This window comes from Oncorhynchus mykiss, chromosome 16 (assembly GCF_057628025.1).
Source record: "Oncorhynchus mykiss isolate SJ-2025 chromosome 16, ASM5762802v1, whole genome shotgun sequence".
Classification (NCBI taxonomy): Eukaryota; Metazoa; Chordata; class Actinopteri; order Salmoniformes; family Salmonidae; genus Oncorhynchus; species Oncorhynchus mykiss.
The window spans coordinates 14,756,369-14,783,310 of NC_143037.1; the positions used below are offsets into that span (position 1 = coordinate 14,756,369).

General features: G+C 42.5%; 2 protein-coding genes across 2 annotated transcripts in view; one reads left to right on the plus strand and one right to left on the minus strand.

The window, feature by feature from the left end:
* The first annotated feature begins 542 nt into the window (after positions 1 to 542).
* Positions 543 to 1,365, plus strand: LOC110491418 (uncharacterized). Its single transcript, XM_021564849.3, has one exon. It carries the CDS (start codon positions 595 to 597, stop codon positions 1,243 to 1,245), a length of 651 nt encoding a protein of 216 aa, XP_021420524.1. The 5' UTR covers positions 543 to 594; the 3' UTR covers positions 1,246 to 1,365.
* A 151-nt stretch (positions 1,366 to 1,516) lies between these two features.
* Positions 1,517 to 26,942, minus strand: part of LOC110491419 (wings apart-like protein homolog) — a 48,140-nt gene continuing 22,714 nt past the window's right edge. The window contains exons 8-20 of the mRNA XM_036946263.2: positions 25,612 to 25,748; positions 25,330 to 25,441; positions 24,965 to 25,198; positions 21,020 to 21,131; positions 15,612 to 15,709; positions 15,102 to 15,178; positions 12,332 to 12,510; positions 11,909 to 12,024; positions 11,641 to 11,805; positions 7,919 to 8,138; positions 7,617 to 7,705; positions 4,447 to 4,542; positions 1,517 to 3,810 (exon numbers count right to left, since the gene is read on the minus strand). Of these exons, the coding sequence (XP_036802158.1) occupies positions 3,745 to 3,810; positions 4,447 to 4,542; positions 7,617 to 7,705; positions 7,919 to 8,138; positions 11,641 to 11,805; positions 11,909 to 12,024; positions 12,332 to 12,510; positions 15,102 to 15,178; positions 15,612 to 15,709; positions 21,020 to 21,131; positions 24,965 to 25,198; positions 25,330 to 25,441; positions 25,612 to 25,748 (1,701 nt within the window). The 3' untranslated portion in view covers positions 1,517 to 3,744. The remainder of the gene's footprint in view (positions 3,811 to 4,446; positions 4,543 to 7,616; positions 7,706 to 7,918; positions 8,139 to 11,640; positions 11,806 to 11,908; positions 12,025 to 12,331; positions 12,511 to 15,101; positions 15,179 to 15,611; positions 15,710 to 21,019; positions 21,132 to 24,964; positions 25,199 to 25,329; positions 25,442 to 25,611; positions 25,749 to 26,942) is intronic.

Here is a 26,942-nt window from a genome sequence, read left to right on the forward strand (position 1 = left end):
TCCGTTATCTTACTGTTCATTTATCTTTTTACATAAGTATAAATACATGTGACCCAAGGTTTTCCTCTCTCTCTTTTGTGAGCATAAGGCTACACCCTTGAATTAAATGATCCAGCCTAAAAAACAATTTGTGACTATGTAAATGAAGGCCTATGATATCTCTTAAAAGTCTATTTCATTTACGAAATTATGAAAACGTTGTTTTGGGAATTAGGGGGGGGGGGGGGGGAGAGAGAAGATATTAGCTATTAGCATATAGGATAAATCTTAATAAAATTATTAGACAACAAGCTCTAAAAAAGTGGCCTGATCGCACTTCTGCCCAGAGCCCAGCCAAGCCCCATGCGCAGAGTGATCACTCAGATGGACCTAATCCACTTTTGATGAACTTGGTTAATAAGACTTCCTGCTGACATTATCAAAGGGATCTAACTCTATTCATTACGCGCACACGACCCTTGCCACGCCCATAGCATCCTCACAAACTCTGGCGTTTGTCAATAAATTCTCCCCTCACACCAGAAACTTTTTTAAGCCACGGGTGTAGAAGTTCAGTTACGTCTGCACTGTTGAATCTATACCCTAGTCAGGACAATGCAACGCCGCAAAAGTCTATTTGCGCCATACATCTCCAGAAACGCAGACACTGTTGTGGATTTGAAAGTGCATCCTATAGACCTGCCACATGGAGCTCTTGTGCAGACCAGTTGGATAGAGGAGAGAGCAGAGCGCAGGAGCGAATGTGACACGTGCGCTATTGGGGAACTCAGATTGCCAGGGCTCGGATACATCGAACAGGACCAGAGCACCATCGACAGAGCGCAAAGGCGGCGGCGCATGGCTGCAAACGCCCGGGAGAGGAGGAGGATGCTCGGCCTCAATGTTGCCTTCGACCGGCTCAGGAGCGTTATCCCTAACCTGGAGAGCGACAAGAAGCTGTCCAAATCAGAGACTCTTCAGATGGCGCAGATATACATATCGACGCTCAGCGACTTGTTGCAGGACAGGCCCTCCGTAGCGGAATTCAGCACCACTGCATTTGAGAGCACGGCGAAGGTGGATACGGCCCCAACCGGAAGGTCAACAATGAACTCCACAGAAGACGCAACTGTAAAGCTACCTGGGCCAGGTACATTCAATATATGTAGAGACAGTGGAAACGTGATGCGCGCGCCTTTCGAAGAACAGAAGACAGAGCTGCGAGGGTTTATGAACCTGTGGGAGAGAACTAGTGGCACAAAATAACTGATTCTATTTGTTTGTGTTTACTAATGTTTTTTTTCTTCATACAAAACATGTTGATTCTTGTTTGAAACCTTATGTAGATTATCTGGCTGAAGTAAAAAAACATATTTACGCATCAATGTGAGCTTTATCTAAAGGCTTCGGCTTCTTTCGCATGCCTGAAAGTTATAGGGCCAGTTCATGCTCTGTAAAAACGGGCAATAGATTCTTCCAAAACATGATACAAACGTACAGAAGTGTACAAAAATACAAAAAGTATCAGACACCGGTATACTGAAAGTAGCAATTTTTATTCTAGTTAAAATTATATACAGGTAACCAAAGACATTCTTGAAATTGGTACAAAGATCATGTTCCTGCATTTGGCTTTGTATACCTTTTTAATCTGACTTTCAAATAACTGAGAAATGCTGTATAAAATAAAAATAGGGTTGGATTCAGAAAAGTAGTCTACAGTTTCTAATTTCCAATAGGCAATATTTACAAATGTATTTACATTATTCCATTCATTTCCAGATTTGTGAATAAAGCTCTTGTAAACTTTAGAAGTGTTGAAATAGCTTAGAAAGTACTGATGAGGGTGTGTGTCTTAGCACAGCCATGAGAAACAAAACAACACGGAAATACACACCAAATGAGAATAAATGCAACTTTAGAAAATTTAAATCTTAGCCTCAACAACCACAACATCCAAGGTAGGATAAAATGATATTAGTTTTATGGGAGAAATCTATGGGAAACAGCATATGACCAATGCAGTAGCTGACACTGTTCTAAAGCCGATAGCAGTCCTAATCTAGCCTGAAATTAACAAAATTGAGAGCCCCGGTTATGAAACTTAGATGGAGTATGGGTACAGCAACCACTAGAGGCTTGGTTCATGAATAGTCATCTTATCAGTTCTAGTGCTTCATTTTAAAAGTTTGAAATGCTACAAATATGGTAGGCTTCCAGTCCCGTTGATTTATTATGTTGAAATTAACTGAGAAACCTCAATAAAGCAATTGAAACATTGCAGAGAAAAGGGGACTGTTTTTTTATTTATTCAAAAACAGAAGTGTTGCTGGCGAGATTGGAAACCAACAATTTGTGAAATGTTCTACAGCCTTCAATTGGTAGGTGAAGCACTGTGGTCATTCAGACTAACAGAGGCTCTCCCATCCAAATTCAAAGGCACAAACATCCATACTTTCCTGTTGGCCATAACTAATAATGATGGGGGTAAGACTAAGTTAAATTATGCAGTTCTCGTACGTTAGTGAACACTACAGATGGGGACCATTTCAGGTCTGTCCTCGAAGAGCTAGAATCTCTGATAATATTGATTTGGACAGACCGAGAGGTGAGGGACTGACCAAACTAACAATTCTGTCTCACCCTCACCTCTTTGTGCACATTGAAAGAGAACTCAAATCTATTCGAACTGGACAAACACTGGTTGAATAAACGTCGTTGCCACATCATTTCAACAACAACAAAATGTATGTGATGACGATGAATCAACGTGGAAAACTGATTGGATTTGCAAAAACTCATCAACGTATTTAATCAAATTGTTCACCCAACTTTGAACCTAAATCCAATGACCTAGTGAAATCTTTTTGATTTCACATTAGTTGATAACTCAACCAAATGTAACAGATATCCATTAACGTCTGTGCCTGGTGGGTTCGACACCCCTCACTCAACTACAAAGAGGTTTTTAGAACACAAAAAAGCAGAACAGTCGTGAAAGCAATACAATGGCATCAGTGCAGCGGGTCAATGGGGCTCTGGAGGCTTTCAGCATTTCAAAGAAGGCTGAGAGCTCTGGCTCCTATTCCAGTTCTGTGGGTCACTGCCCAACTCTTTCTATGGATTCAGAGGGGGGAATTCAGGCACTTCGATGACAATTGAAAGTTAACAGAGGAAGAAGGCAGGGAAAGAGCCATCTTTTACAGCAGACAGAAAACAAAACCCAAAACAAAGGAGGAAATTATGTCACAGTCTGGCCCTTCCACAAAAACATGTCGAGGCAGATAGCTGTAATAAGGAGGGGAAATATTGATTTGGAATACAAGGAGTTTTTATATAAATGTACAACCTGAATAGAACAAGTGGGGAAATCAATTAAAGAAAAAAAATCATATTGAATGAATATCAATGAGTCAATCATAAATTATATTTTCACGAGGGAACAGAACAACCCAACGTTGAGAACAAAGTCAAGAATTTAACGGGAGTTTTATTGGATTTACTTCTCTGGTTATTCCAAGCAGACGTCATAATAATAGGAGTGGTGGAATGCTGAAACAGTGCTTCAGGCCTCACGTGTGTGAGGGGAGACCATCACAGTTTGTATAGTGAACGTGGGGATGACAATGATGGGTGGTCGTTATTAGCAGGCTGTGTGGGTGGTCTCTGGGGTAGGGTCCACCCAACTGTCCTGGTCTCTATGTGAGGCGAGCAGTAAGTCCCCAGTGTGACCAGTGTGGGCCCTTTCTGCAGAGCCAGGCCTCTCTAACAGTGCTCTAGATAGTCAATGACCCGAGAGATGGACTTCTGCCCTGCGGTGCCCACATCACACTATGGAGAGAGAGGGGGGGGGGGGTGAAAGAGAGAGAGAGAAAGCAGAGGTCAGTTACCACACACTGAAGCACTCTCCACACAACATCCCTATTTAAACATAAGGCTACAGGAACCAGAGAGGGATACTACTCATGAGCCTATACAAGCTCAATGACACAATGAAGAAGCCACAATAAAGACATTTAAAAACAGACATTTTGCCTCCCGAGTGGCACAGTGGTTTAAGGCACTGCATCGCAGTGCTTGAGGCATCACTACAGACCCGTTACGTCCGGGTTAGGGGAGGGTTTGGCTGGCCGAGATTTCCTTGTCCCATCGCACTCTAGCGGCTCCCTGTGGCAAGCTGGGCACATGCAAGTCGACTTTGGTCGCCAGCTGGATGGCGTTTCCTCCGACACATTGGTGCGGCTGGCTTCCGGGTGAAACAAGCAGTGTGTCAAGAAGCAGTGTGGCTTGGCAGGGTCGTGTTTCGGAGGACGCATGGCTCTCGATCTTCGCATCTCCCGAGTGCGTAGGGGAGTTGCAGCAATGGGACAAGACTAACTACAAATTGGATATCACGAAATTGGGGAGAAAAAGTAGTTTTAAAAAAAGTTATAAAAACTGACATTTTTTTTATGTGAGAGAACTTACTGTAAGATTCATGAAATTGAGGAACTTCTTGAGCATTTCTGTCATTATTGAGAAATCTCCTTTGGGCAGGCTTTCCCTCACAGTAGTCACATTCATCTGAAAGAGAAGACTATGAATCAGCATTGAAACCATTGTTAGTTCTACTCATGTCCAATCTCTGATGATATTCAATCACAACAGGCAGATATAGAATGTCAGCGAACAGTAATTCTAGTGATAAACTAATCTCCATGTCCAAATCATCTCTTCGAGGGAAGACGCACCAGAACTGTAGCCACCATAACCAAGGTTAGTCATGCGCAGTGGATTACATGCTGGGTGTCAACGAACGGTGGTGATACAACATGTAGAATCGTCGAGAAAAGAAAATGATGGCCGATGTTCTGTGGTCAGAGGCGCTAGAATGGCCGGTCCACTCAGCCATCCATCTCTCTGATGCGATTCCTCCATTAAAAGCCGTATTCAGTTAGTTTAGGCTAAAACTTAGGAATTCAGTCATTGGAACTTGTCCAGTCCTTCTAGTGTACCCAACTAGTTATTTTGTTTGATATATGTTTTTGTTTTATTACAGATGACAGAGGTAGCGAGTAAAAGTTGGAGGGCGCTGAAAGAACAATGAGCCGGGTTTGGAACCATTCTGGCAGCAGTATGTATTCTACAGGCCGCTAGACCAGCCAGGCCACAGTCATTTTGTTTTAAGACAAAAGTCTTGTTTAAAGTCTGAGGCGTGACCTTTATGAGATAGAACACAGAGCCCTGTCCAGATAAAAGCCACAGCCTGGGACTGGTACAGGTTTATCAGAGAGGGATAACGTCCATGGCACATCAATCACAACCTAGCTGCCCTATGGGAGACTCAGCGAGAGAGAGTCCATTACTGCAGATGTACTGAGCTCTCAAGGCATCATTGGATCACTAATAACATCTTCAAAAGATTAAAGCCAGAATAACATTATCACAGCTTTTATTTTCCTTTTCCACAGTCGGGCCGTGAAACTTTTAAGATGGCAATTTTGAAGGAAACCATTGATGGTCCCTGAGAGAGGCTTTAAAATGACACAGATGACGGATGTTTATTGCAGCCGTTCGAACGAGCCATCGCAGACGAGTCAACTTGTCTAAATGGTGATGTGGGTATTTGAAGTGAACGTTGGGTACATGAGGAAACGACAGTCTAGTTTAACATGCATAATGGGGTGACCTCGGCACTAGCTATGCTGTACACAATGGATTAGTTCGCCTTACCTACGTTAAGATAAATGGCCAAAATGTAATGTACAGTGCATTCAGAAAGTGTTCAGACCCCTTGACTTTTTATTTTCCACATTTCGTGACATTACAGCATTATTCTAAAATTGATTATTTCCACCCTCAATCTACACAATACCCCATAATGACAAAGCAAAAACCGGTTCTAGAAATTTTGGCTAATGTATTACAAGAAAATAAAAATATCACAAGTATTCAGACCCTTTACTCAGTACTTTGTTTAAGCACCTTTGGCAGCGATTATAGCATTGTAGCAAGTCTTCTTGGGTATGACGCTACAAGCTTGGTAAACCTGTATTTGGGGAGTTGGTCCCATTCTTCTCTGCCAATCCTCTCAGGCTCTGTCAGGTTGGATGGGGAGCATCGCTGCACAGCTATTTTCAGGTCTCTCCAGAGATGTTCAATCGGGTTCAAGTCCAGGACACTCTAGGACCTTGAGACTCGTCCTGAAGCAACTCCTGCGTTGTCTTAGCTGTGTGCTCAAGATCGTTGTCCTGTTGGAAGGTGAACTTTCGCCTTAGTCTGAGGTCCTGAGCAGTCTCAAGCAGGTTTTCATCAAGGATATGTGTACTTTGCTCCGTTCATCTTTCCCTCAATCCTGACAAGTCTCCCAGTCCCTGCCACTAAAAAATATCCCCACAGCATGATGCCGTCACCACCATGCTTCACTTTAGGGATGCTGCCAGGTTTCCTCCAGACATGACGCTTGGCATTCAGGCAAAAGAGTTCAATCTTGGTTTCATCAGACCAGAGAATCTTGTTTCTTATGGTCCGAGTCCTTTAGGTGCATTTTGGAAAACTCCAAGCGGGCTGTCATGTGCTTTTTACTGAGGAGTGGCTTCCGTCTGGTCACTCTACCATAAAGGCCTGGTTGGTGGAGTGCTGCAGAGATGGTTGTCCTTCTGGAAGGTTCTCCCATCTCCACAAAGGAACTCTGTCAGTGACCACCAGGTTCTTGGTCACCTCCCTGACCAAGACCCTTCTCCCCCGATTGCTCAGTTTAGCCGGGTGGCCAGCTCTAAGAATAGTCTTGGTGGTTCCAAACTTCTTCCATTTAAGAATGATAGACACCACTATGTTCTTGGGACCTTCAATGCTGCAGACATGTCTTGGTACCCTTCCCCAGATCTGTGCATCGACACAATCCTGTCTGGGACCTCTACGGACAATTCCTTCAACCTCATGGCTTGGTTTTTGCTCTGATATGACCTATATAGACAGGTGTGTCTTTCCAAATCATGTCCAATCAATAGAATTTATCACTGGTAGACTCCAATCAAGTTGTAGAAACATCAGAAGGATGACCACCGGAAACAGGATGCTCACTCATAGCAAAGGGTCTGAATACTTATGTAATTAAGTTTTGTTTTGAATTTTGTATAAATGTATAAAAATGTATACAAACCTGTTTTCAATGTCATTATGGGGTATTGCGTGTAGATTGATGAGGAAAACAAATCATTAAATCCATTTTAGAATAAGGCTCTAAACTTAAAATGTGCAAAAAGGGAAGGGGTCTGAATACTTCCCGAATGCACTGTAAACTGTAGCCTAAAGTCTGCATGTCTAATGAACAAGGCCAAACTAGGTCTATACAACCCATTATGTGATGTGACCTTGTCTCATTGCTTCAACATGAAGTTGCTGCATCGGTTCAGGGTTAAACAGTTGTGTCGAGAACGGATCAATGATTTCACTGTTATTATCGACATTCGTTATGTTTCTTTATTCATCTCTCATCTCGCCTATTGCTTGTGTTTTTATCATTTAAATGATTTTCTGTAAAGTGTGTTCCGGATTTGAACTGCAATTTAAATAACAGTTTATTTGATTATGTAGAGCAGCCATGCCACTCAGAGCTGGCAGTGTGAGTGTCAGGAGTGCAAGGAGAGTGTCCTTACCGGACTCCCCTGACAGAGACAGCCCAGTAGCAGTGCTGTGTAGGAGGCCACTATGCTGTCCTCCATGTGCTTCCCAGCATGCTGAAGAGCTGCAGCAGGAAGGGATGGAGGGAGAAGGGAGAAAGTGTCAGTCACCAAAATATTAATAGAATAACCAATACAGCTCCTAACCTATATTCCAAACATGGGTTCCTCCGAATCTCTTTTCAGAGTTACCTAGATGCCATTATGCATCTATTACATTACACTCGGTTATATTTTATTGACTTATTTTGCGTTTATTTAACCAAGTAGGTCATTACCTTTGGTAAGGTCTATCTCCTCATTCTCTTCCTCTTTCTTGGCCTTCTCTTTCTCGCTGACGGCATTGGCGTTGTTGTTCTCTGAGGCCACCCATTGGATCTCGCCACCAGACTCCTGCCACTCGCCGCTCTGGTCCAGCTTGGGCTTGGGCACATCATTGATGAAGTCATCAGTCTCCGCCTCTGCCGCTATGGCCGCTTGCTCCCGCTGGAGGAAGAGCTGAGGGCACAAACACAAATCGGGTCAGAAAAGGTCGCACGTACATGTAAATCAGTAATCAACCCACCCATAAAAAAAATCCAATCAAACGTTATTTGTCACATGCACCAAATACAACAGGTGTAGACTTCACCACAAAATACTTACTTACGAGCACTTTCCCAAAAATGCAGAGTTAAATAGTTTTTAAAAATGTAGAAAAGGGAAATAGTAACAATAATGAGGCTATATACAGTGGGGCAAAAAAGTATTTAGTCAGCCACCATTTGTGCAAGTTCTCCCACTTAAAAACATGAGAGAGGCCTGTAATTTTCAAAGGTACACTTCAACTATGACAGACAAAATGAGAAAAAAAATCCAGAAAATCACATTGTAGGATTTTTTATGAATTTATTTGCAAATTATGGTGGAAAATAAGCATTTGGTCACCTACAAACAAGCAAGATTTCTGGCTCTCAGACCTGTAACTTCTTCTTTAAGAGGCTCCTCTGTCCTCCACTCGTTACCTGTATTAATGGCACCTGTTTGAACTTGTTATCAGTATAAAAGACTCCCGTCCACAACCTCAAACAGTCACACTCCAAACTCTACTATGGCCAAGACCAAAGAGCTGTCAAAGGACACCAGAAACAAAATTGTAGACCTACACCAGGCTGGGAAGACAATCTGCAATAGGTAAGCAGCTTGGTTTGAAGAAATCAACTGTGGGAGCAATTATTAGGAAATGGAAGACATACAAGACCACTGATAATCTCCCTCGATCTGGGGCTCCACGCAAGATCTCACCCCGTGGGGTCAAGATGATCACAAGAACGGTGAGCAAAAATCCCAGAACCACACGTGGGGACCTAGTGAATGACCTGCAGAAAGCTGGGACCAAAGTAACAAAGCCTACCATCAGTAACACACTACGCCGCCAGGGACTCAAATCCTGCAGTGCCAGACGTGTCCCCCTGCTTAAGCCAGTACATGTCCAGGCCCGTCTGAAGTTGGCTAGAGAGCATTTGGATGATCCAGAAGAAGATTGGGAGAATGTCATATGGTCAGATGAAACCAAAATATAACTTTTTGGTAAAAACTAAACTCGTCGTGTTTGGAGGACAAAGAATGTTGAGTTTTATCCAAAGAACACCATACCTACTGTGAAGCATGGGGGTGAAAACATCATGCTTTGGGGCTGTTTTTCTGCAAAGGGACCAGGACGACTGATCCGTGTAAAGGAAAGAATGAATGGGGCCATGTATCGTGAGATTTTGAGTGAAAACCTCCTTCCATCAGCAAGGGCATTGAAGATGAAACGTGGCTGGGTCTTTCAGCATGACAATGATCCCAAACACACATCCCGGTCAACAAAGGAGTGGCTTCGTAAGAAGCATTTCAAGGTCCTGGAGTGGCCTAGCCTGTCTCCAGATCTCAACTCCATAGAAAATCTTTGGAGAGTGTTGAAAGTCTGTGTTGCCCAGCAACAGCCCCAAAACACCACTGCTCTAGAGGAGATTTGCATGGAGGAATGGGCCAAAATACCAGCAACAGTGTGTGAAAACCTTGTGAAGACTTACAGAAAACATTTGACCTCTGTCATTGCCAACAAAGGGTATATAACAAAGTATTGAGAAACTTTTGTTATTGACCAAATACTTATTTTCCACCGTAATTTGCAAATAAATTCATAAAAAAATCCTACAATGTGATTTTCTGAATTTTTTTCCCTCATTTTGTCTGTCATAGTTGAAGTGTACCTATGATGAAAATTACAGGCCTCGCCTTTTTAAGTGGAAGAACTTGCACAATTGGTGGCTGACTAAATACTTTTTTGCCCCACTGTACAAGGAGCACCGGTACCAATGTGCAGGGGTACGAGGTAGTTGAGTTAATATGTACATGCGGGTAGGGGTAAAAGTGACTAGGCAATCAGGATAGATAATAAAACAGTAGCAGCAGTGTAATGTGAAGAGTGAAATAGTGTGAAAGTGTGTTTGGCGTCAACATGCATGTGTGTGTGAGCGGAAGTAGTCTGTGTGTGTTGGAGTGTCAGTGTAGTATCTGAGCGTGGGTAGAGTTCAGTGAGTGTGCATAGAGCCATTGCAAGAAAGATAAAAAGGGGGTCAAAGCAAATAGTCTATGTAAGGGATAATCAACGAGGGGCTAGGAGTTCTCTGGAAAATAATGAACGGCGTGGAAGGTGTGTTCCACGACGAGCTAGCGGAGTGGAACTGACCTCCCACAGAGATGCATTATTTTCCAGACAACGCAGAGCCCCAAGCTGATTGTCCCTTTTATACCATGGCTATAATTTAACACATTTACTGCTGTTAATGTGTTTATTTTGCAGGTAGACGTGTTCAACATCCACTGAAGTAGCTAGCAAGTTTACTAGATAGCGACAGTAGTTGCCTAGACAACCAAAACCAGCACTAGCTATTATGAAAATCTAACTCAACAATGTTTTCAATTTGACTTTTGCTTTTCAAAAGCAGCTCAAAGAGCATAGCCATTGAATTCTACCGTGCAAATAAACCATGTGTTATAGAAATAATGCACGCTCTAGAATGCACATCAAGCCAATCAATATTCAACAATGCCATGGTATAAATCCATTTATAAACTGGGTAGGTCGAGCCCTGAAGGCTGATTGGCTTACAGCCGTGGTATATCAGGGGTATGACAAAACAATATTTGCGTATGTAACCAGTTTATAATAGTAATAAGGCACTCTGGATCTTCCTGTGGCGGTCCTCATGAGAGCCAGTTTCATCGTAGCACAGTTGGTTTTGGCGACTGCACTTAAAGACACTTGAAATGTTCCGGGTAGGGGTAAAAGTGACTAGGCAATCAGGATAGATAATAAAACAGAGTAGCAGCAGTGTAATGTGAAGAGTGAAATAGTGTGAAAGTGTGTTTGGCTGACCATGTCTTAAAGTAATGATGAACCGTCGTTTCTCTTTGCTTATTTGAGCTATTCTTGCCCTAATATGGACTTGGGTCTTTTACCAAATAGGGCTATCTTCAGTATACCACCCCTACCTTGTCACAACACAACTGATTGGCTCAAATGTATTAAGGAAAGAAATTCCACAAATTAACTTTTAACAAGGCACAACTGTTAATTGAAAAGCATTCCAGTTGACTAACGCATGATGCTGGTTGAGAGAATTCCAAGAGTGTGCAAAGCTGTCATCAAGGCCAAGGGTGGCTACTTTGAAGAATCTCAAATATAAAATATATTTTGACTTGTTAACTACATAATTCCAAATGTGTTATTTCATAGTTGTCATGTCTTCACTATTATTCTACAATGTAAGAAAACAGTACAAATAAAGAAAAACCCTTGAATGAGTAGGTGTGTCCAAACTTTTGACTGGTACTGAATATATAACTCCAATAAAATATATTATTCTATATCTATGCCTATGAGATCGCATTATTGCTCATTGAAGTGTATGAGACCTCAATACGACCTATGAGCCCACAAACACACACACCCTTCAGTTCTCTAACCCACCTGCACCAGGGCAGCGATGGCAGTGAGCGATCCTTCTGTCTTGAGCTCCTCTTTGTCAGCCACCAGGACAGAGTTGAAGGGAGCTCCTCCATCCATCGCCATCTCCACCAGGCAGTAGCGGTTCCTGGCACTGTACTCCACCAGGTTGATCAGCAGGCCCAGCCCCTGGAGAATCATCACACGTCAAATTGAAGAAATACACCCCCCCCCCCTCACACGCAAACCGAGCTATACAAACCCCTACAAATTCACACTACACCCCCCTCACCAGTACTCGGATGTCGAACCTCCTCTCCTGAGGAAGGTACTGTGGGACCCGGAGCACACAGTTCAACGATGTCATCATCATGTCCTCCTGCTCGCCTGTCTTGGTGCTTCCCCATTCTACACACACAGGGTAGAACACAGTCACTATGGGGCCTCATCAACAGTTATGTGCATAACACATTTTGGAAGCCGAATTTCTTTAGGGGTCAAATTAAAAAGCATTAACGCACTTCTGTGAATGAGAGGCGAGTGCTGCCCAGTGCCCAAGATGGTGTAGGTATGCTTATGTCCTCAATAACCATAATCATATACGACCACCACAGTGGCATTGGCACCATCTGCTCATTCTGTGTCCAGATGATACTTTGTGAGCCATGGAGTGTGTGTGTCTCTATATTCAAGTGTGTGTGTGCGCACGCCTCACCATTGTCGTGGGTGAGGTTTAGCAGCACGCCGATGATGGCCCTCATGCAGTCCTCCACGGCTTTGCCCACATTGCTGTGGCTGGTGTAGGGCAGGGCGGTGCCCGCCAAACACAGGGCGCTGTTCACTCCCATCTCCCGGCTATAGCGCTGGATCATCTCCTCACAGTGCCACAGAGCCCTGTCAATACCCCCACACAGGGAAAATTGATTATTCATTAGTTTATGTACCAAGGACCAAGGAAGCACAACAGTATTGAACCAGAGGTAGTCAGCTATATAGCGCACTTCCATTTACGGCCCCTTACGTCCACTCAAGTTTGAAGATTCTCATATTTCAGCATTGAACTTTTAGCCTTCTGATGTTGTGCTGGGAGATAATAGTCTTAATATTTGATGGGAGGATTGTTTGGCTGACAGACTGGACTGAAAGGGTCTGGAAGACAGCTCTGGAGGGACTTGATACTGAATTAAACACTACCACAACGGCAGTGTGTGTCTGGCAAATAAGCTTCAACGATTTCTTCAGGGCAACAATTCTTCCTATTGGGTTTTTGTATTATTCAGACAACGCGGGAAAAGCTAGTGCTTGTAAACCAATGAAAAACTGGTATGAAATTATTTGAATGCAGTAACACACGTTTACATTGTGTCTCTTTACATATACAGTGGGGTCCGAAATGATAGATTAAGATGATTGATTAAGATGATTAAGATGAGCCATAATGACAAATCAAATAATGAGCTATATTACATGCAAAAAAAGGGGGACATTTTGTATACTAATACAATTGCCTAGATAGAGTTGAGAGAATTAAAAAAAATGTTTTTTAATTTTTTTTTAAAGGTATTGGGTCAAAATTAGACACCCCTACATATTCTCATCAACTAGTCAAATGTTTTGTATTTGATGTCATATTCCTAGCACCCAATGACTGCATCAAGCTTGTGACTCCACAAACTTGTTGGATGCATTTGCAGTTAGTTTTGGTTGTGTGTCAGATTATTTTGTGCCAAATAGAAATGGTAAATTTGTCATTTTTGAGTAACTTATTGTAAATAAGAATAGAATCTTTCTTGTGGATGCTGCCATGATTACAGATAATCCTGAACGATTGGTGAATAATGATGATTGAGCAAGAGGGTCAAAGACCATTACCCGCCAGAAACGCTAACCTCTCACCATTACCAATAACGGGACGGTTAGCATGACTTGGTGGTATCATCTTTCACCCTCTAATTTCCTCATGCATAATTCTTCACGATTCATTCAGGATTATCCGTAATGGTAGCATTCACATTAAATGTAGAAGAGTTTAGAAACATTCCATTCTTATTTACAATAAAAGTGACTACAAAATGACAATACAAAATGTATAACCAAAATTAACTGCAAATGCATCCAACAAGTTTGTAGAGTCACAAGATTGATGTATTCAATGCATGCTGGGAATATGGCATCAAATACTAAAAATGTTTGAGAACTTTAACAAATCTGAACAATTGTATTAGCATACAATATAGCTCAGTATATTTGGGGGTATATATTTATTTTCAATAGTCATTATTGCTCATCTTTATTAAGGGTGTCAATTTCGGACTCCACTTTAGACATACGCCTACACCATTAGGAAGACAGCATCCCCGACAATACATTTTAAAAAAGGCAGTGCGAAGCGGGAGAGAACGAAGGGTGAATTTAACCATAACAAAAGGTTAGCAACAGACGTGCATGACTGCAGCATGGCTAACCAGCAGCAAAACAGCTTCATGCAAAATAAAAACAATAATGAGATTTGAAATAATGGGGGATCATCCGTTAAGGCAGAGAGGAGAGCAAAGGCAGAGTTAATATATTATCTGGCGGAGGGGGCTGTTAATGAGGGCCTCTGCGCTGCTGTGTACTGCTGTGTGGCTCGACCCCTCCGATTTCTCCCCCCGTAATAGAATTAGCGCGGCCGGCTGAATGCGGCTAATCAAGCTGCTGTGTGCGATGTCAGAGCGGCTCTTTGTTGACCCAGTCGGAGAAGCCTCCTGGCTGGGGGTGCAAGGGGTGACGCAGGGGTTAGGAACCTGAGCAGAGCGACCAAGGCCCTGGCTGCAGGCAACGAACCCTGCCCGGGACAGGGCTAATTCAGGTATAAAGACAGAACAGTGGCTGTGGTGGGACGAGGGGTGGAGGGGTTGGGGCACTGGAACGATTGGGGGGTGGCTGAACCATACAAGGGGAGAGTGGGGGTATTGAAAGGGAGATGGTAGGTAAGGCAAACGTATACGGGGCAGAGTTAGCTTTACAGACCGGCATAGGAGCAGGATGAGGGGGGAATGCCGTGATTGACTATGTCAAAACAGAACCCAACACACAGCATAATGAAAACTGACATTTCCCAATACAGCTGCATACAGACACTTTTGTACATTAATTACTCTTGTAACACAATGTAGTGTCAGTGAGGAGTCCGGTGCATTTCTGTAGCCAAAGAAGACTGAATTGTGTGGGTGTTAGTGGCCCACTATATGGCATGCATCCAAAATGGCACCCTATTCCTTATAATGCTTATCAACTTTTGACCAGGGCCCCTATGTAGGGAACAAGATGACCCCTCAACCTCATGACCAGGGGCCCTATGTAGGGAACAGGATGACCCCTCAACCTCAATGAGATGCTGTCTGGCGATACAGGTGATAAATGCAATACACAGTCTGGAGCTTAATGCACAACACACAATGTGTGTGTGTGTGTGTGTGTGCGCATCCATACAGGCCACTTACTTGGCTGAAGAGCAGATAAGCTGGGAGTCCTTATAAGCGATCAGGTAGCCCTGGTTCTCTGGGTTGTGAACAGTTACCTGCACAGAGCAACAACAGAGTTACAGAGTAAATACAACACTTTATCTCAAATCAAGTGAATGCATTACTGCACACAGAGTCCCTTCTAGAAGACTCCCACTGGATTCACTGACTGAGTTGATCAATAAGCGCAGGCTTAGTGCCAGGTTTGCACGCACACACACACACACACACACACACACACACACACTAATCTAGCCTCAGCAGACCTGCAATCTAAACCTTCACTCTGTACTCGGGCTGAGATTGAAACCGAGCACAACTGTAGGCTTAGGAGGCATGAGCAGCTGTTACTAAGATCAATATTTTCCATGGATACTTTATAAATGACATTAAATAAGATCTAGGAAGCGCTATGAGCGGGGCCCCGATTAGGAATCCAGCCTTCTGGTGGCCAGAAGTGTTGTCCAAGACATTAGTATGTGTACTCACGCTCTCCAACACCCGTAGACACCTCTCAGCTCCCCACAGTGACGCCATCAGCTTCTCCTCATCATCCTCGTGGCGCAGGTTCTCCACACATTCTTTTACTGCAGAAACAAGGAAAGTTGGTTCAACCACAACCACCTAAATCAGGTAAGAGTTGGACCAAAACAATGGAAACGCCACGTCATGCCCACGTCCGCCCTTGGAGGACAGATCCAACATCTCCTCATTGCCTGCCATCAAAATGTGCCTACATTTAGGCTATCCTTTATTAGTGATTTAAAAAAAAAACATCAATATTATTTGATGATATCATAGCAATACCGTAACTCAATGTTAAAAAATTTGCTAAGTTGCAAGTTGTAGCTAGTGCCAGTCGGTTGTGCCTGCGCCAAAACACCGGTATTTATCATCCTATAGCTTGTTCTCCATCTTTTTAAATAGTGAGCCAACATGTTTTCAGCACTTTTATTTCCATGACTGACCAAAATGAAATTTCTCCTGCCCTCTCATCTCTGCAGCATACACAGTGAGCAATATGTTTGGAACATTGAATCGCAGTATCGAATCGCAACACATAGAGAATCGTGTGAATCTCAATACATATCGGCATCGAAGTATGGTAATAATATATTGTGAAGTCCTTGTCAACTCCCGGCTCCATTGTTTATATGTGTAATTCACATTACGTTGGGGTAAAAATCTGACTATAATGCTGGTATGGATGGCTCAGTCTCCATAGCAACGGCTCCGCTTGGGCTGCTCTGTTCAATGAAGAGACATAAGAGAGCAGTTAACGACTTGTCACTCAAAACTCAATGAACATTTTCTGTGAAATAATCTCCCTCTACATTTCACAAGGTTGAAGCACTTCTTGCATCATGTTCTGATCTTAATGAGACATGAAGATATCACTTAACCAGAGCAACTTGAACAGACCCTACCCGGCCCTAACCTGCTGTATAATGTCGGGGTCCGTTGGGCTCGGGGAGCAGAGCTCTAATGTCAACCCCAATACGTTCATGTCATCGCCACCAATCAACTGCATTACACCTAAGAAGGACTTCAAATACCACCAACGATTTCCAGTGGTGTAAAGTACTTAAGTAAAAAATGACTACTTAAGTCGTTTTTTGGGGTACCTGTACTTTATATTTGAAAATTTTACTTCACCAAATTCCTAAAGAAAATAATATACATTTTACTCCATACATTTTCCCGACACCCAAAAGTATGTTACATTTTGAATGCTTAGCAGGACAGGAAAATGGTTCAATCCACGCATTTATCAAGAGAACGTCCCTGGTCATCCCTTCTGCCTCTAATCTGACAGACAAGATTTTGGAGTGCGCCCCTGGCTATCCCAAAAAATTAAATTGCTTAATGTAAGAAATTTGAAATGATGTACAATTTTATTTTTGATACTTAAGAATAATTAAACACAAATCATTTCACTTTAGTAATATTGAGTCATTTTCTAATAAAAGGTATCTTTACTTTAAGTATGATAATTGGGTACTTTTTCCACCACTGCCGATGTCTATATTATAGCTATGCCACCAGCTTATCCGAAGAGGAGTTAGCATTTAGCAAAAAATGCTAAATCTGAAAATTACAACTTAGAAATATTATGGAGTGAAAACAGCCAAATAGGATTTTAACCAGACTGTGGGCCTCTAAAAATACAAATACAGTGGCTTGCGAAAGTATTCACCCCTTTGCCATTTTTCAGATTTTGTTGCCTTACAACCTGGAATTGAAATAGATTTTTGGGGGTTTGTATCATTTGATTTACACAACATGCCTACTACTTTAAAGACGCTAAATATTTTTTTATTGTGAAACAAACAAGAAGTAAGACACCAAAACAGAACTTGAGCATGCATAACTATTCACACCCGCAAAGTCAATACTGTAGAGCCACCTTTTGCAGCTGAAAATCTCTTGGGGTATGTCTCTATAAGCTTGGCACATCTAGCCACTGGGACTTTTGCCCATTCTTCATGGCAAAACTGCTCCAGCCCCTTCAAGTTGGATGGGTTCCGCTGGTTACAGCAATATTTAAGTCATGCCACAGATTCTCAATTGGATTGAGGTCTGGGCTTTGACTTGGCCATTCCAAGACATTTCAATGTTGACCCTTAAACCACTTGAGTGATGCTTGAGCAGTATGCTTAGGGTCATTGGCCTGCTGGAAGGTGAATGTTCATCCCAGTCTCAATTCTCTGGAAGACTGAAACAGGTTTACCTCAAGAAATTCCATGTATAAAGCGCCATTCATCATTGCTTAAATTCTGACCAGTTTCCCAGTCCCAACCGATTAAAAACATCCCCACCGCATGATGCTGCCACCACCATGCTTCACTGTGGGGATGCTATTCTTGGGCTGATGAGGTGTTGGGTTTACGCCAGACATAGCGTTTTCCATGATGGCCATAAAGCTCAATTTTAGTCTCATCTGACCAGAGTACCTTCTTCCATGTGTTTGGGGAGTCTCCCACATGCTTTTTGGCGAACACCAAATGTGTTTGCTTATTTTCTTTCTTTAAGCAATGGCGTTTTTTCTGGCCACTCTGTGGAGTGTACGGCTCAGTGGTCTTATGGACAGCTACTCCAATCTCCGCTCTGGAGCTTTGCAGCTCCTTCAGGGTTATCTTTGGTCTGTTGCCTCTCTGAATAATGCCCTCCTTGCCCGGTAAATGCGTTTTTGTGGGCGGCCCTCTCTTGGCAGGTTTGTTGTGGTGCCATATTCTTTCCATTTTTTAATAACGTATTTAATGGTGCTCCGTGGGACGTTCAAAGATTCAGATATTTCTTTTTATAACCCAACCCTGATATGTACTTCTCCACAACTTTGTCCCTGACCTGTTTGGAGAGCTCCTTGGTCTTCATGGTGCCGCTTGCTTGGTGGTACCACTTGCTTATTGGTGTTGTAGACCCTGGGGCTTTTCAGAACAGGTGTATATATACTGAGATCATGTGACAGAATGCACACAGGTGGACTAACTAATTATGTGTCTTCTGAAGGTAATTGGTTGCACCAGATCTAATTTAGGGGCTTCATAGCAAAGGGGTGAATACATATGCATGCACCACTTTTCCGTTTTTAAATTGAAATTTTAAAACAAGTTACTTTTTCATTTCACTTCGCCAATTGACTATTTTGTGTATGTCCATTACATGAAATCCAAATAAAAATCTAATTACAGATTGTTATGCAATAAAATAGGAAAAACGAAAAGGGGGATGAATACTTTGGCAAAGCACTGTAGCGACAGATTTGATTAATATCCACCTCATTTGACCGGCTTTGTTTTGAATAGGCACCAATCACTGCGTCCGTGTTCTATCCCCCAACAGTCTGTGTTCCATTGATCTCTTATCCCCATCCATTCTGGTATCGCTGAGCCAAAATGTCAACCCAGCTACAACTCCTTTTAAGAACATTGTTTCATTGTGTTATGGAATAGGTTAGGTAGATGGCAGACCACAGCTTACTACCACTTCCACACTCCATTTCCCCTGGTGGCAGCAGCAACCATGTCCAGACGTTGAGCCTGGTTGATAAGCACTTTAGGTGCTGCCAATTAGGGTGATCGTGACTAAGTGTCCAAGCTGTGGGTTTGTTTGGTGGCCATTTCATTCGATGTTCAGTCATGCATTGCTCTGATGCCGGAAAATGAAGGAAATTCACATGAGCACCACAATGTCTACTCCACCCATGCTCTACCAAGGTTTCCCAGCACACAGCTTTGACCCACTACAGTAGCTATGTTAGTCTATTGTACTTCAAACGATGTGTAGGCAGGTTGCGTAAGATAAAGTCTCAAACCATTGGTCTCTCAAGTCTCCACCGTTCTCTTCTCCGTAGAAGCAAGACGTGCACACTCGTACACACACACACCACACTCCCCGTCTATAGCCACTCAACAAAGCTCTTTTAAGAGCAATGTAATAAGTGAAAATAAGCACAGACCGTGTGTGCACTGGGGCTGGGAGCAGGGTGTCAAAAAAGGCAAACCCAGGACCTTCAGATCTCTGTGACACACACAAAAACAGTCACACAGCCAACCAGGTTACCATGCATGGCATCATCCTTTGAATCCTCAAAGGTCACGCAAGCAAGCAATGTTTGTGTTGTTTAACCTGGGTGCACAACCACCCCAAGGATACTTTTCACTTAGATGGCAACTTCAGGTTTTAGAGAACACATTGAAAAGTAACTTGACACTGATAGTCAGCGCAACACATGGATTACAATGACATTAAGAAAATTGCATTGACAGAGGGAGTGTACTGAATCAATGCATAAGGTAAGGGCTGTATAACATTAGCTAGCTACATGGCTAAGCAAGCCAAATTGACCAGTGTATGGAGTAACGTTAGCTAACATAAGATGAACAACACCCATTGCGTGTTTTATACATTAGCAGCGTGGCAGTTTCCCAAAGTTTGGTGTTGACTATGAACTTTACATACTTTAGCTAGCTGGGCTTTGTGGAAGAATGTCAAAATACAGCACGTGTTAGAGCCTTGTTGGTTTCTAGCTAGCTAACGTTCCTGGCTAATGTTAGTTGGCTACCTTACTGGCAATATAGCGAATATCCTTGGCTGCTCTTATTTGTGTTCGTGCTTTGATTACATGCAAGTGTCAAGGTCAACAGTTTAAACAGATGACTTCAGCCATGTGAAAAACCTTCCATAGCAAAATAAAGCTAGCTTCCTTTGCTTGTTGCTTGCCTCTCATCCAAATGGTGTTAGCTAGCTAATAGCACTGTTGCTGCGTAACCCAACTGCTTTCGTCCGGTTTTCGAACTCAGTTTCGGCTGAAAAGACCTTAGCATTGTCAGAAATGCTTTAGCATTGTCAGAAATGCTAAACAAAGGTAGCACCTCCTTGGTTCTTAAAGACAGAAATGAGCAAAGTTTGAGCTAAGCAGAGCGCAGAAAATACTAAATCGCTCAAAGTCTGATGTGTGGTTGTTGGTAACAGCAAGACTGCTCATGACGAGAGGCGTGTTGCGTCACTCCAATTCAATTGATTAGCAAATATTCAACATTGTGTCATATTGGCTTAGATATGATGGTAGGGAGATTTGAATTTAACATTGAGCTTCAACCAATGCCATATTGAACATTAGTATACTGCCACAGTGATTCCACCATTTGGGATCTCCTTGATTTCCCCACAGGTAGTCATGAGTGAGCTTCAACAGGGCTGTCTGTATCCAGACAAACACAATGAAAAAGTAACACATAAAATACTAATAACATTCAATACGAATACATTTTTTGTCATACCAACAATGCATTTTGAATTGTCAACTCCTAGGATCAGGGGAACCGCCCTTCGGGGTGTTTAGCCTAGACACAGAACACACAGTTTCAGGGTAACGTGGTGTAGGTCTAGCTCACCTTTATCCACTATGTGGTCCAGGCCTCCAAGAAGCCTTAGCTCCTCTTTAAACCAGTCCCCGGCCCGCTTGGAGGTCAGCGATAACAAGGTCTCCATGGCTAAATGCCCCGTCTGCGTTCGCAACAGATACACAGGGAGTAATGAAAACACATTTACATCACACATACAGGGTATAAAATGGACATTACTGACCGTGTACTGTGATTCAAAGAGGCCAACTATGACAGACAATAACAGGAGGAAAAACAGGAACAAAAATATGACTTCCGTCCTTCCAGTGAAGGAGGGTGCCAGGAGAAGCTAGTTTGCATGCAGGTGGCGTTTGAATCCAACCAAAACAATACTGCCGTCTCTAATTACATTGTCGATAAAAATAAGCTTTCTAACACTATTAAATATTTTAAAGCAAACTGTTGAGCTCAAACGATAAGAGAATCTAATGATTCATTCAACATGGAAGCTAACAGTCTAACAGTCAGAAATATTAAGAGTGCTTAAACGAATGAAAATAAGTTGGAGGCATTGAGGTGAATGGTCAGTCTGCTCTCTGAAGAATAGGGGCTGCATCCCAAATGGCACCCTACTTTTGACCGGAGCCCTATGGGCCCTTGTCAAAAGTAGTGCACTACATAGGGATTAGGTTGCCATGTAGGACACCGACTACAACATCAGCAGAGAGGATATTTATAGAGGATGGGAGTGAAAAAAGACAAACATCAAAAGGCCCTGTCATTACGTCATCAGACGTTCAAATTAATCAGATCAAACTGTTTAAACTCTGCAGTTTGCCAGACCCAATTCAAATACATGATTTCCATTGGCTCTACCGTGCAAAGCCATAGTGTCAGAGTCGACTGTTCATCCATTTCTACAAGGGGATAGGTCACCATTTTTTAAAAAATTTATACATACAGTATCAGTCAAAAGTTTGGACACCTACTCATTCAAGAGTTGTTTTTTTACCATTTTCTATATTGTAGAATAATAGTGAAGACATCAAAACTATGAAATAACACATATGGAATAATGTAGTAACCAAAAAAAGTGTTAAATCAAAATATATTTTAGATTGTTCAAAGTAGCCACACTTTGCCTTGACGACAGCTTTGCACTCTCTTGGCATTCTCTCAATCATCTTCACCTGGAGTTCCCACATATGCTGAGCACTTGTTGGCGGCTTTTCCTTCACTCTGCGATCCAACTCATCTCAATTGGGTTGAGTTTGGGTGGTTGTGGAGGCTAGGTCATCTGATGCAGCACTCCATCCCTCTCAATCTTGGTCAAATATCCCTTACACAGCCTGGAGGTATGCTTTGGGTCATTGTCCTGTTGAAAAACAAATTACATCCAATCTGGTTTGCGCTTAGTCGGACTGGTGTGTCGCTGCAGAATGCTGTGGTAGGCATGCTGGTTAAGTGTGTCTGGAATTCTAAATAAGTCACAGACAGTGTCACCAGCAAATCACCCCCATACCATCACACCACCTCCATGCTTCACGGTGAGAACCACATGCGGAGATCATCCGTTCACCTACTCTGTATCTCAAAGACACGGTGGTTGGAACCCAATAACTCAAATTTGGACTCATCAGAACAAAGGACAGATTTCCACCGGTCCAATGTCCATTGCTTGTGTTTCTTGGCCTAAACAAGTCTCTTCTTATTATTGGTGTCCTTTAGTAGTGGTTTCTTAGCAGCAATTCAACCATGAAGGCCTGATTCATGCTGAACACTTGATGTTGAGATGTGTCTGTTACTTGAACTCAGTGAAACACTTATTTGGGCTGCAATTTCTGAGGCTGGTAACTCCAATGAACTTATCCTCTGTGGCACAGGTAACTCTGGGTCTTCCTTTCCTGTAGCAGTCCTCATAAGAGCCTGTTTCATCATAGCGATTGATGGTGTTTGCGACAGCACTTGAAGAAACTTGAAATGTTCCGGATTGACTGACCTTCATGTCTTAACGTAATGATGGATTGACATTTCTCTTTGCTTATTTGAGCTGTTCTTGGCATAATATGGACTTGGTCTTTCACCAAATACACTACCGTTCAAAAGTTTGGGGTCACTTAGAAATGTCCTTGTTTTTTAAAAAAGCACATTTTTGGTCCATTAAAATAGCATCAAATTGATCAGAAATACAGTGTAGACATTGTTAACGTTGTAAATAATGACTATTGTAGCTGGAAACGGTTGATTTGTAACTGAATATCTACAGAGGCCCATTATCAGCAACCATCAGTCCTGTGTTCAAATAACACATTGTGTTAGCTAATCGAAGTTTAGCATTTTAAAAGGCTAATTGATCATTATAAAACCCTTTCACAATTATGTTACCACAGCTGAAAACAGTTGTTTTGATAAAATAAGCAATAAAACGGGCCTTCTTTAGACTAGTTGAATATCTGGAGCATCAGCATTTGTGGGTTCGATTACAGGTTCAAAATGGCCAGAAACAAAGAACTTTCTTCTGAAACTCGTCAGTCTATTCTTGTTCAGAGAAATGAAGGCTATTCCATGTGAGAAATTGCCAAGAAACTGAAGATCTCGTACAACGCTGTGTACTACTCTCTTCACAAAACAGAGCATACTGGCTCTAACCAGAATAGAAAGAGGTGCACAACTGAGCAAGAGGACAAGTACATTAGAGTGTCTAGTTTGAGAAACAGACACCTCACAAGTCCTCAACTGACAGCTCCATTAAACAGTACCCGCAAAACACCAGTCTCAAAGTCAACTCTGAAGAAGCGACTCCGGGATGCTGGCCTTCTAGGCAGAGTACCTCTGTCCAGTATCTGTTATTTTGCCCATCTTAATCTTTTATTGACCAGTCTGAGATATGGCATTTTCTTTGCAACTCTGCCTAGAAGGCCAGCATCCCGGAGTCGGCTCTTCACACCTATGTGAATAATCCAATAAAAATCCTTTGTTTCCAGCTACAATAGTCATTTACAATATTAACAATGTCTACACTGTATTTCTGATCAATTTCAAGACTCTTGAAATGTTCCGGATTGACTGACCATGTCTTAAAGTAATGATGAACCGTCGTTTCTCTTTGCTTATTTGAGCTATTCTTGCCCTAATATGGACTTGGTCTTTTACCAAATAGGACTATCTTCAGTATACCACCCCTACCTTGTCACAACACAACTGATTGGCTGAAACGCATTAAGGAAAGAAATTCCACAAATTAACTTTTAACAAGGTATACCTGTTAATTGAAAAGCATTCCAGGTGACTAAGCTGGTTGAGAGAATGCCAAGAGTGTGCAAAGCTGTCATCAAGGCAAAGGGTGGCTACTACAAATATATTTTGATTAGTTTAACACTTTTTTGGTTACAACATGTTTTAATATATGCTTCTTCATAGTTTTGATGTCTTCGCTATTATTCTACAATGTAGAAAGTAGTAAAAATAAAAATACTTGAATGAGTAGGTGTCCAAACATTTGACTGGTACTATCTATATAAAAATGTTATTATAAGTCATGTTTTTTTGTTAACGGTTACAGATACCTGACTGAGGGTTTTTCCACCCAACAACGCAGTGGTGGTTAGAGCGTTGGGCCAGTAACCGAAAGGTTGCTAGATCAAATCCCCGAGCTTACAAGTTAAAAATCTATCATTCTGCCCCTGAACAAGGCAGAATGACAGCGTAGACACTGTTCCTAGGCGGTCAAATAAGAATTTGTTCTTAACTGACTTGCTTAGTTAAATAAAGGTTAAACAAAAAGACAGGAGGACAGAGGGTTGCAGCTAGCCTCCATCCTCTAAGCAAAAACCAGGGTCGTATTCATTAGGGAACCAAATGGAAAAGAACAGACAAACCGAGAAGGACCACCTGAACTTGTCCAATAGGAAACAAAAAAAGTGTGTTTTCCTTTACATAACATTTGTAGTTGAATATGACCCAAGGAGGACTATCTCTACAGGAGACCCGTACCGTGATGTTCTCCAGGTCCAGGTGCTTGTTGTGCACCGTGTCGCACAGCTTGCGGATCTTCTCCTTGACCTTTGACATCTCCTTGGTGGTGAGCTGGTCGTCCTTGGCCACTGAGTGGTCCCCATCCAGCTCCAGCAGGCGGATCATCAGGTCTAGACTGGCCCGGTCCAGGTCCATGTTGAGTCTGTCTCGGCTCAGTATGTACATCAAGCTAGCTGTGCACAGGGACAGGTTCTAGAGGGGGGGAGGACAGAGAAAGGATATGTGAACCTGATATCCTGACTTTTTAAAGTGGTGTCCACAGATCTGACAGAAACCAAGTCAAGTCAGCCACCATCTCTGAAGAGGCAGGGGGCTTCACTTACCGGGTGCTGTGGGGCGTCGTTGAGTGTCTTGAAGACCTGGGCCACCTTCCCCCTGGCCCTCAGATGCATCCTGAAGCTGGGCATGGCACACCTGGTGGCCAGGCTAATGACACTGCAGGAGAGGACAGATAAATACTATTTTATTGAATTGAACAGAGAGGGGGGGGTCACTGCCTCTGCAAGATCATCAAGCTCTTTACTGCCATGAATCATTACCTTAACCATAATGAATATGCCAAAGAATGTGACCCTGTATCAGCAGTTAGTGGAAACTAGTCTTACCTAAGGCAGCGTGTGTTGAGGGGCTGGCCACTCTTCAGGCCGGTGGCCAGGTACTCGAAGTCGTCGGTGAACTCCTGGTTCTCTCCAAACTCCACCACGTCGTTGAAGTGCTTGACATGCTGGACTACCGTGTATAGCTGGGACAAAGAGTTGTTGGGTTCATCAAATCACATAACGTAGGTACTAGATCGAGCTTAGAGCCCAGTCCTGCTATTCCCAGCATCAGAGCTATGCACCCACCAACCGCCTGCCTTGTTGGTCAGGAGCCAAGACCACAAACACAAGACAGCAAATGAAACTGCAGATGGAATTTAAAGATGTGAGATACTCATTACACTGCTCCTGCCTATGGAACTGCCCACACTGCAGTTCCTAGAGGGGCTCACACTGCTTAGCATGCAAGACACCTCTGTAATAAGATAAATAACTACAGATGGTTACATTAACCACTGTTTAGCGATTCAAGGATCCTGCAGTACTGTCTTATAGGAGGTATGGAGTAATCGATACACAGCCTCAGAATTCACTGATTCGTTTCAAGAGGCTATTTCTAAATAAGATGAATTACACCTGACCAAACAAGATATGTCTGATCATTATCCTTTCAGTTGAATTGGTGCTTTTGTTTAACTACATTTTCAACATTGTAAACCAGGTCCCATATTCATTAGGTGATCAAGGATCAGGTCCCCCTGTCCAAATAAAACGTATTCATTATGATCTGGAAGGCAAAACTGATCATAGATCAGCATGTTTAATCCAAGATGATTGATACATACAGCCCCAGGACAATCGCTTGTGTTTTTATAGGCTGTACTTCATAGATACTGAGATCCAGACACAACCTGTGTTCGAATACCCATACTGACATACTACATACTTAATGAGCATATATACACACACACACACACACACACACACACACACAATGTACTAATTAGTTAATTTTAGTATACTGTAAACGAACGGTATTGTTTCAGTTGAGTGTACTAGCGCTACACCTCCCAGAAGTTGATGCTGTCGCTATGCAACCTCTTGTTAGCATAACAAATTACTAGCTAGACATTTTACAACTTCGGGTGCATTCTTCAATTCAATCTGGAGTGCCAGAGTGCGCTCTGGGCGTTAGTAAATTCATCAGTTATTCTGAGCTCTGGTACACTCGAGAGTGACGAGAGTGCTTTGAAATCAGAGTAGCTAGCCAGAGCGAATTTACGAACGCACACAAATGTCCATTGAGAACACACAACTATACCACTTAAGAATGACTGGAATAATCAATAAACGTTGGGTAGTAAGTTAGATAGCATATAGTTAATATACTGGCAAGT

What these genes read in the sequence shown, in the direction of transcription:
- LOC110491418 (XM_021564849.3), top strand. Translation starts at nt 595, where the DNA reads ATGCAACGCCGCAAAAGTCTATTTGCGCCATACATCTCCAGAAACGCA.